The sequence below is a fragment of the Spinacia oleracea genome, chromosome 5, assembly GCF_020520425.1.
Source record: "Spinacia oleracea cultivar Varoflay chromosome 5, BTI_SOV_V1, whole genome shotgun sequence".
Taxonomy (NCBI): domain Eukaryota; kingdom Viridiplantae; phylum Streptophyta; class Magnoliopsida; order Caryophyllales; family Amaranthaceae; genus Spinacia; species Spinacia oleracea.
In genome coordinates, this window is record NC_079491.1 from 88,716,250 (window position 1) to 88,727,476 (window position 11,227).

At 31.9% G+C, this 11,227-nt stretch overlaps 1 protein-coding gene and 1 long non-coding RNA gene across 2 annotated transcripts; both read left to right on the forward strand.

Moving 5' to 3' along the window:
- The first annotated feature begins 719 nt into the window (after positions 1 to 719).
- LOC110790844 (uncharacterized) lies at positions 720 to 3,951 on the forward strand. The gene is made up of 4 exons (XR_002533941.2): positions 720 to 1,015; positions 3,322 to 3,431; positions 3,509 to 3,584; positions 3,665 to 3,951. It is a non-coding gene; the product is annotated as an uncharacterized lncRNA (long non-coding RNA).
- A 5,511-nt stretch (positions 3,952 to 9,462) lies between these two features.
- On the forward strand, positions 9,463 to 10,926 carry LOC110790843 (acyl-CoA--sterol O-acyltransferase 1-like). The gene has a single exon (XM_021995606.2). The coding sequence runs from the start codon at positions 9,758 to 9,760 to the stop codon at positions 10,799 to 10,801; it is 1,044 nt and encodes a 347-aa protein (XP_021851298.1). The 5' UTR covers positions 9,463 to 9,757; the 3' UTR covers positions 10,802 to 10,926.
- Positions 10,927 to 11,227: the final 301 nt, after the last annotated feature.

Sequence of the window (11,227 nt, forward strand, 5' to 3'; positions counted from 1 at the left end):
CCAGAGGATCCGGACTCGAGGTTATGAAGGTTTGTACAATTTTCATTTTTTAAAAAAGTTTATAAAATAATGTAAAGATTTTCCCTCTATAGATCAATTTTCCAATTATTTAACTGACTATTTTTGGTGCGAATGAGTCAAAATGAAAAATACAAATTCCTGTCGAAAAAAATAAAAAATAATAATTATAAACGAAGGAAGGAGGTTTGAACTTGTGGCATATTATATACAGTATAATCTTTTAACTTTAGCCCCTAGTCCAAAACATCATTAATTGTTAATTTAACACGTTTTGTTAGTACTCTGTAACTTATAAGTAACTTGGTCTAACTATTGAACACTGTCTAAATAACTTAAAGTGAAAAGATTACAAAAAAAATTAAATTTATTCCTTTCGTTCCTATTTGAATATTTCATTTTGTGGCAAAATCTTGTTTCTAATTAAACAAAATTAATTTCTTCATTTAAATGAGTCCACAAAGCATGTTTTATTCACTTTTGATTAAAGCTAAACTTTACTATCTTCTTTATTCACCTTTAATAATAATAATAATAATAATAATAATAATAATAATAATAATAATAGGAAGACTTTTCAATAAAACAAATCTCGGCCTTTTATTTCTGTTGACTCCTCAAAACCGTAGATTATACTGACTTTTTATTAATAAAAATGTATTGTCTTTTCAAACAAAAGAATAGAAATTCTCCCCATTACTTTCCCACGTTTACTTTTGTTTTGTTTTTGTTTTTTTGGTTTTTCGTATCTCAGAGACCATGATTTCTCATCTTTCACAAAATTCTGATAATTGCTTATTGTTCTATCATTTTCCAAAAACATCCGATACTCCATACTTTTCTTCACCATAAACTCATAAAATTGAAATCTGAAATTCGTCTCTTTGGAAATCAAATTAGGCGTAATTTCGATTCAATTTTGAATCGAGGAAGTTGATTTCTTGTTCGAGCTTTTCGAAGGATCTTTAAAGTATTATCTACTACGCAATTGTCGCAGGTAAGAACAAACATCGATCTTTATTCTTTTAGCAATGTCATATATTATTTTTGGGTAATTTCGATTCAATCTTATTAGCCTGGAATTGGCGGACCTTGAACGGTTTTACGAGGGGGGCCGGTAGAAAAAAATTAAGCAATATACTATGTAATTATACAATTGTATACAAATTTTAGGGAGGCCGTAACTAAAAATACACTACAAAAATTTTCGGTCGGGGGGCCAGGCCAACCCCAGCCACAACAAAGATCCGCCATTGTGGAAATGGTTGGGTTTGAAATGAATAAGGGTGTTCTTGATTAATTGGGTGTAAAACTCAAGTGTAATTTAATAGCCCTTTTTTTAATTGAAAGTTCTGTTTTTTTAGTTGTAATTGCTTGCTTGAGAAGTGGATTGATGGGTTATTTGAATTAGGGTGTTCTTGATTAATTGGGTGTAAAACTCATGGGAATGGGCTAATGGTTTATGGTTGGGTTTGTCTTTGGATAATGCCTACAAACTGTTTGATGAAATGTCTCAACCAAATATTATCGCTTGGAATTTGTAATTTCTGGGCATGTACATTCTGGGACTTTGTGGACTATATAGAGAAGATTAGCTAATCAAAAACACGATAATGCAAACACAACAGTCTGAAAATTAGCTAATTTAGCTAACTGACCACGAGATTGGTAGTGATCTGAGCAGGTTTTCTGATCTGATACCCAAATTGTTCTACCACTGGTAAAACATTTTGCAGGACCCATTGAAGAGTCTAACCAAAACCAATAATACATTGAAGTAAGATACAACATCTCTATATCTGATACTTTATCCAAATTAGCAACAAAATTTCTCCCCTCTGATTTACCAAAGCAAACATGTAGCTTTAAATGATCGACCTATAACAATAATGAGGATAATCGGTAGGATATTTGGATTTCTTGTAGCTGGAGAAAATAAAGCTATTTCAATAGAATTGCTGCCATTAAGTAGTTAATTAAAGATGCTTGTTGGACAATAAGAAGGGTATAATTATGCCAAACTGTCTGTTGTAGAAAATGACCCAAGTAATTCGTCGCAAATTGCAGTTCTATGTTGTCTTGGGAGAGACTAAATGGAGGGTTAAACACTCCTGCATTGTTACTAACAAACAAAACATCAAAAACATAAATTAATATATAGATTAGATTCAGATTCAGATTCAGATTCAGACACTAGCAAGGAAAACATAATGGACAATAATATATGTTTTTTCTTACATTAAAATGTTCAAGGGATAATTAAGGGACTTGAATTCTGATGCAAATTTTATAACAGATGTCATTGAGCTCAAATCCAACTCCATGATATCAACCTTAGCACACGGGATTTGTTCTAGTATTTTATCCCTAACCTCTGTTGCAGCAGTCAGGTTTCTAGCATAACTAAACTAGAGTTAGCAAAATATAAAGCACTGCCTCCAAAATAATATGCACATGACTGCTGTATTAAGACACTTGAAACATGATATATATGCGGAATTCGGTAAGGATGGATAATAACTAATTTTTATCATTTTAATTATAGGAGGCCTCATTCATATTATCAAACTTTTTCTCCTCATCTGAGCATATCCCTTCACCCTTGAAGATCTCAGCTACATCAATTACTTCTACGTTTGAGGCTTCCAAGTTCTCAAAAATAGATTCATCCAATTTTTTTTGCTTCCTCATGAGAGCACTCTAATTCTACTCCTTTGTCTATCACTGTAAACTCAGCATCATCATGTTTTGCTCCACTAAAATCTTTTATAGAACTAGATAATGAGTTCTGACCCAACTGAACCGACTCCAAATGTTCCAAAACCTTATCAAACTTTGTCGGACTATCAACACTCCCTTCCTCAAGCTTACCATATAGCATGTCAATGGAATTTGAGAACTCATTAGTCAACCTACTCGGAACACTCCCTACCCGCCTAAGTGTGGTATTATCTCTGACATAACCAGAAACAGCAGAACTCATATGCAGAGTAGCACCTTTAGCCTTGCCTACGAGGTGGCTTTACACTACTACCAGATTCAGCCAGACTATCCTTTGTTACCAAAAACCCGAAACTAATATGCAGAGTAGCCCCTTTAGCCTTGCCTACGAGCTTAAAATTACAAAAATTAAGAAATGAAAAGGGAATTATACCAAGACCAACACATCTCGAATTTGCTAAACCCTATCCCTTGAGCTCTAAAAACCTATCAATTTATGAATTATTCCATATTTAGCTTATGGGACACTTTATATTCTAGACAATAGCTAATATTTTTTTATGTTATTTATTTGAGTTATAGCTAGCCAAGACTATCAAGTGTGTGGAAATTGATGCTCCTCTAAATCAATTATTTAAGGAAGTGATCTCATTTGGTATTGAAGTTTGTGATACACACAAACAAATGAACGGGTATGTGGTACTTTTTTTTAGGTTTTTTTTGTTAGATCCTCGTAGTTATCTAATTTTGCGTTGCACATTTTTTGTAGACATGATTCTGGGATGTTTGTGATAAAGTATATGGAAGCTCATCATATTTCAGAGTGGAGGAAAATTCGATACACAGTAAGTTTAGACATGCATCAAAATTTAATCAAGTATAAACAGTTCATTTTACTCACTTCATTTTATATGGCAATGTGTAGACAGAGGAGATGAGAGTGGAACACTTGAAGTACTTGGTTAAAATTTTGAAAAGTGAATTCAACCACCAGGATTACAAAACTAACGTTGTTAAGGAGATTGTAAGTGTCAGTTGAGACAAAAACGATTACTTTTGCAGTGCTCAGCTCGATGCTTACAACATTAATCTCAAACAGGTTTGCTAAAACTAGAGACGGAAAAACTGTAACAACTAGTTGGTCTGATGTTGTAGATTATGGAAATGGAAAACAATTTTGGCACATTGACGAGGTTTAAACAGTTTCTAATATTAACATTTTCGTAACCGTTCAAACAGGTTGTCTTTACAAAAGATTTTCATGATTATTAGGGCATTCCCACAGATGTTTGTGAATTGGACCTTCAGAACTGTAAAATGGCAGCCATAAGTATTCAGTTTTTGAGTCTATTGCTATGTGGCACATTAAGTTGCTTCGCAGGCTCGTTAAAGGAACTTTGGAGGAAATATTCTATGGAGGTTTGCTATACAATATTATGATGAATCAGGTGATTCAGATCATCACAAAGATGGATATTTAAAAATACAGGGGAAGAAAATGTGAATCTTGGATTCTTTGTACCGAGTAAAATGACAGAGAAAAGCTAACTGCCAAAGCATATAGATCGTCACAGCAAGTAACTTCCAAAAGATAAGTGATGGAATTTTTTTAGTATAAAATTAAGGATTTTTTGTCATTTAACACCTTAAAAAATCTAACTTTTCTAATTAAACACCTTATTTAATTTAAATTATATTTAAACACCTTAAAAAACCACAACATTTAGATTTCAACACCAACTAACCAAAACCGTTAATAAAAACGTTAGTGGTCCCTCTAGCCAACGACTGATTTTTCCCCTTCTCTATATCCACGAATCGATTACAGAGTTTATTCTCGGTTTTCATCTCTCAAAAAAAATTCTTCCAAATTCTGAAATTGATGCAACTGGAATCACATTTCTTCAACTAGCGAACAATCAAGGAGGTTAAAGCGAATAAACAAACCTACAATCATGTATAAATTTTGAGGATTTAATCATAAATTGCTCAAGAATATTAATAATTAGTAATCGAAATTGAGGTTAATTTCTAGTGAAAATTAAACGGTATTTTTCATTACAATTTTTTCGAATTTATAGTTTATAATCCTTGAGTTGATGAAAGTATACTGCAATTGGTAAAATAACCCCCAATTTGAATTAGTAAAAACTTAGGGTTCATGTGAAAATCGAATTGGGAATTTTGTGATTGTTAGTTGGTTTGATAAATTAAGCTTATTGGTTGGTAATTACCTTGACTAAAACGTAATTCCTACCATCTTATTTGACAACCGTAAGGAAAATGTCATTCATATGTTGGCTAATGTTGCTGATGTATGTAAGAATGTATGTAAGTTGAGTGGAATGTTGTTGCTGCCGTAAGCTCAGTACGTGGACTTGCTGAACCATCCGAACTTGCTGCACCATAGTAAGCTCAAACAAGCTGCTGCTTCTGTTTGTAGTTGTTGTGACTTGTGAGCTGCTCAGAACCATCCGAATATATGCAAGTGTGGCCCCACTAATGTTTTTCTTAACAGTTTCCGTTAGTTGATGTTGAATTCTAAATTTTGTATTTTTTAAGGTGTTTAAATATAATTTAAATTAAATAAGGTGTTTAATTACAAAGGTTGATTTTTTTTAAGGTGTTAAATGACAAAAAATCCTAAAATTAATTTTTTTAATCGGTCCTTTTTTATAGTAGCGAGAATGGCCATCAAACAGGATCTTTGTTTGCTAGTAGTTGGAATGTTGATATCTTTTTATTTTTGTATGATTTTGATGCTAGTACATTAAACTATTATTTTTAAGATAACATGTGTATTCCATGTTGTATTGTCAATGCTATTTTAATTTAGTTAATCATATCTTACATTTTATCAAATAAATATAATAATAATAAAGTCTTACATTATTACAATTTATTTCCCGAATCCATTTACGATCCCGGGTTTTCAGACACATTGTTAAATAACTCTAAAACTAGTTTCTGCAGAATTACTTTTGAGAAACAAAAGTTACTTCCAAAAGTTTGGCCAAACATACCCTTAGTGCTTAGTGGGAATTGATAAATGAGAAAAACAGTGGGGTAGTACAGCCCTCCATCGTATATTTTAGTCTTAACAAAGTAGGGTAAATGTTAATATGTCTAAGGGTGAGTTTATCCCCAGGCTCACCTCCAATCTTCAGATTCTGTCAGTCATTTTTTCATTACTTTGGGTCTTTCATTTTCCAAAAAGGGATTCCAATCCCATCTTATTCAGTTGGAAGTGATTCACTCACTTTTTGTTTAGGCTTCATTTTATTCGACTTATTTCGTCCGAACTTATATTATTTGAATTTATCTCAACTTTTATTATTTGAATTTATCTTGGGCATTATTTTGTTCGATTTATTTTGACTTATTTCAAACACATTAGTTAAGTGCAAAAAAATAAGTTTTTTTTAGACAGAAATAAGTTTTATTCTGACAAAATAAGGTTATATTATGTTGGCTTTATTTCCACTTATTTCAAGAACAATAAGTTTAGTTAAGGCTTCGTTCTATTGTACTTATTTTGACTGAACTTATATTATCTAAACTTAATTGAACTGATCTGAACTTATCCGAACTTATCTGAACTTATCTGAACTTATTTTATCTGAAAAAAACTTATTTTGTCTGAAATAAACTTATTTGTATGGGAAAATGTCTGAAAAAAATTCATTTTATTCGACTTATTTCGTCCGAACTTATATTATTTGAATCTATCTCAACTTTTATTATTTGAATTTATCTTAGGCATTGTTTTGTTCGATTTATTTTGACTTATTTCAAACACAATAAGTTAGTTAAGTTTTAAAAAATAAGTTTTTCTAGACATAAATAAGTTTTATTTATGACAAAGGCTGTATTATGTTGGCTTTATTTCCACTTATTTTAAGAACAATAAGTTCAGTTAAGGATTCAATCTATTGGACTTATTTTGACTGAACTTATATTATCTGAACTTAACTGAACTGATCTGAACTTATCCGAACTTAACTGAACTTATCTGAACTTATCTGAACTTATTTTATCTGAAAAAAACTTGTTCTTTTCAGACATTTTACAAAAATATTCATATTATCTATCTTTATCGTAGTTTTACACCCGTTATTATCAATTAAAATCGTACAAGTCCAATTTTTTTTTAATAACCTCATAAATTTTTATTATGTTAATGCGAAAAATTTAATTTGTCTTTCTTAGATAAAGTTAGCTGGACTAATAGGAAATGTCACGTTACTACATTAGTGCCATACAAGTTAGCGATGAAACCAATTAGTTAAACACTTGAACTAATTAGTTAAGCACTGAAAATAGTTAAGCTATAAAACCAATTAGTTAAGCAATGAAACCAAATAGTCAAGCAATCAAAGTGGTATTTTCGATAAGGCGGTCTTACACAAAAGTAGCAAATATCTATTCTATAATTTAAGAAGCTTTAATTTGTCAAATAGGATATTAAACCCAAAAGAATACTCACAAATGAGTACATGATATTGTAAATGAAATAGTAATAAATTAATTATTAAACTCTATATTTAAGCGGTAGCATAAATTATGATATGGAGCATGAGGTATGATGTACGTTGCGAGGACCTTTAGTTATTAGATCTTAAATTTTTAATACCCACGTTTCCGTTGATATCTGTCTTGACAAAGCCAAGGCAAGATGATGATCGACTCGGATTTTTTAGCCAATAGTAGTCTTGTACTTTTGTATATGCATTTAAAGGCGCCCTTGACATTGGAGAAGGTCAGCCTTTCTCTTTCAATGAACCATGCATGCTAAAGTTCCAATGGTAAAAGAAAAAAATAGCAACAAAGTACACTAGATAGAGAGAATTAAAATTTGTACCAAAATTTTAAGTGAACAATGACGATACTTTTCTAAAACTCAATTATTCAACAAAAAAAACCCAATCAAACTAAATAAAACACAAAATAGGACCCAGTAAAAAAATATTAAATTTTGGTAATACTAAAGACAAAGCCACAAAAAAGTATAATTTTTTGCATAGTGGTTATATCCGATGAGTTATATTTTCGATCATGTACTTGAAAAAATAACAATTCAATATTCTCACCAATCAATACTAATAATAATTAACTACTCAAAACCTCAAAACTCCAAACGTCTCGAATTTATCTCCTTGATGAATCAATTAATTGATATGCTAAAATGGTGCAATAAATAATTGGGAGGAGAAGAGTGAAGTACTCCCTCCTTTTATTTTTGTTTGTTACATATTCCTTTTAGAGTATTTCACAATGTTTGTTACGTGGGAAATTTTTTCCTTTTATAAACTTATTATACTATCATTTTTTGTGCCATCTTTTAATTTTAATTGGTCCAATTTTTTCAACTCAGTAAATACCTTTGCAATTTCCCAAGTATGTTAAGTAAGCAATCTTTGTGCTTTTCCATTATTGGTTCGTTTTGATAAATAAAACAAGTTTATTGGTTGTTGTAATGATTAGTGGATTGAGGTTTTATTTGAGTTTATTTTTTAATAAAAAGAAAAAGAATCTTTATTATACGTTAACAAACGTGCAAAAATCCAAACGTAACAAACAAAAAGAAACGGATGGAGTATTAGATATCAATTTGGAGAAACAAAGTAATTGTCAATTTTAACTAATAAATAAACACTAATGTAAAGGTTGAATGAGTGAGCCAATTTAAAGGAGAATTAATTGGTTTGGAATATTGAAAGGCGGAGAATCAGAAGATGAAGGAGTTGATGTTTTTTTTTTAATTTTTTATTATTAAAGGTGGTAATAGATGAGACGCGTGTCTTTCTAAGTATATATTTTGTTGAGACACATGTCCTCTTATAAAATTTGGTTTTCTTTTTTAAATAATAGGTATAGATTATAGATGGTATAAATAGATAGAGAAAGTACCAAAAACAAATTTCCCTTATTGTCGTTTCACCTTATTTAATCATTAACACTCCTTTTATTTACTCTTTTGTTTAGAGACATTGGAGTACATGCACAAAATATTAACATGTAGCCTATGTAGGAATTGAACCTACATCTTCGTGTGTGATCACACAATGCTCTATCATATTGAGCTAACTAGATTAGATCCCGTGCACGCACGGATTTTGATAATTTTTTTCACAAAATATTTAACTGAATATTTACCAACTACTGCATAGTTATTGCATTTTTAACATACTCGTTTAAATTTATTCATCTAATATGCATATTTAAAATGTTAATATGGTAATTTGACCAAAATATTGAGTGATATATTTTCTATTATTAATATAAAGATTCGACTAAAATATTACCATTACCATTGAATTGACCGATGAAAAAAAAAGAGTTAAAAACTACCAATTCTCCTGCCTTCAAATAACATGGTATGATTGCAGATTGTATAGAGATCAATAGCAAAGAGTGCAAAGGATTTGTTACGTGCAAATTAAGTGAAAGAGCATCAGTCTTCAATAAATAAGATCAACTCGGCATCGATCAAGTCAAACAAAAGCAAAATAGAATAACTTTCTTTGCCTTCTGCAGTTCTGCCCTCTCTTCTGTGCTCTCAAAGACCCTGTTTTGTACCCTCAATTTTCCAACAAACTTCGAATAACAATTGAATAACAAGTAGACAATTACCCTATAAACAAGACAATAATGTACATTAAAGACAAAAAATACCATGTCTACATATATATGAATTAGAAGAGATGAACAGATCAAAGTATTAAAAATTAAAAATTTGGTCCACACTAATACTTTATAGTAATAATAAATTTGCATTATCAACCATTCAACCATATTAAATATCTCTCCTCAAATAAATTAAGAAACCAACCCCTATTCAATCCTTTTCCAAAATGGAAAGAATCAATCTCATATGAGCCACATAATCTGTCCCTACAATAAGAAGAGCTCCTTCAATTCTCAATTTTATTATTGATCGATAAACTTAACTAACCTATTTCGCACGATTAGTCTCAAATCAAACCTCAACTTGTTCGATTCAACTCGATCAACCAAAATGTTAGAGCTAGCAGAAGACGAGGTGAAGAACTTCTTCAAGGTATGGGCAATAGTTTTTGCATCTTTAAGCTATTGTTATTACATAGGCAAGCTAATTAATCCAAAAGGTTATACAAGATTAGTAGCAATAATCCCAATTATTACTCTCTTTTTAGCACTTCCTTTAAATCTCACATCTTTTCATCTTGGTGGTATGACTTGTTTCTTTATTGCTTGGCTTGCTAATTTCAAACTCTTGCTTTTTGCTTTTGATAAGGGCCCACTTTGCGCTAATTCTTCAATCTCATTCGCCAAATTTCTTGCACTTTCTTGCTTACCCATCAAAATCCAACACCCACCTCATAAAAAGTCATTAAAATCACACCCATCTATTTATAATTACATCATTAAAGGGATACTTTTATGTCTAATAATTAAAATCTATGATTATGGTGATTACATTCATCCAAAAATCATATGGCTAATCTTTTTCTTCCACTCCTATTTTACCATAGAGTTAGTCTTTGCATTCCTAGCAACATCGACTAATATTTTGTTAGGGCTCGAACTGGAGCCACAGTTCAATGAACCCTTAATATCAACCTCATTGCAAGACTTTTGGGGTAAGAGATGGAATATCATGGTGACAAGGATACTTAGGCCTACGGTGTACCTTCCCACACTAGAGTACTCCACTAAGGTCGTTGGACGCACGTGGGCCACACTTCCGGCGGTGATGTCCACGTTCTTTGTGTCAGCCATTATGCACGAGCTCATCTTCTACTACTTGGGGCGCAACTGGCCCACATTCGAGGTGACGTGGTTCTTTCTCCTGCATGGATTATGTCTCTGTGTTGAGATTGTCGCTAAGAAGTTAGTTGGTGGGAAATGGAGGATCCCACGGTGGATTTCCGGCCCTGCCACGGTGTTGTTTGTGGTGGGTACTGGGTTTTGGCTGTTCTTGCCGCCGTTGTTGAAGGCTGGGTTGGATACTAGACCGTTTCAAGAGTTTGCGGCCGTTGCCAAGTTTGTAAGGAGTTTGAAGGCAGCTCTCACATTTTGAGTAATTCTGTTTCTTTTGTTGCAAACATTTGAGTAGTTCTGTAGTTGCACATTTAGCTTGTGAATTGTAATTAATTGGTATGTAACGCAAATGTGCTTACACGACTAACACGAGGATTTACTTTATGCTGCTTCGTACTTCCTCCGTGTTTTATTAAGAGATACACTTGGCCGGGCACGGGTATTAAGAAGAATAATTGAATGAAATAAAATAATAAAGCAAGTGGGGTTGGATAGATATTTTAATAATTAAATATGTGGGGACCATGTCATTTTGGTGGGTGGAGGGTGGGGTGAGTTTATGAAAATATTTGTTCGGCAACTTTTGTGTAAGACCGCCTTATGGGAAAGACCACTTTGGTTGCTTAACTAATTGGTTCAATTTCTTAACTAATTGGTTACATTACTTAATTAATTGATTCAATTG

Excerpts from the sequence above, each read along its gene's own strand:
- LOC110790843 (XM_021995606.2), top strand. The coding sequence starts at position 9,758 with ATGTTAGAGCTAGCAGAAGACGAGGTGAAGAACTTCTTCAAGGTATGG.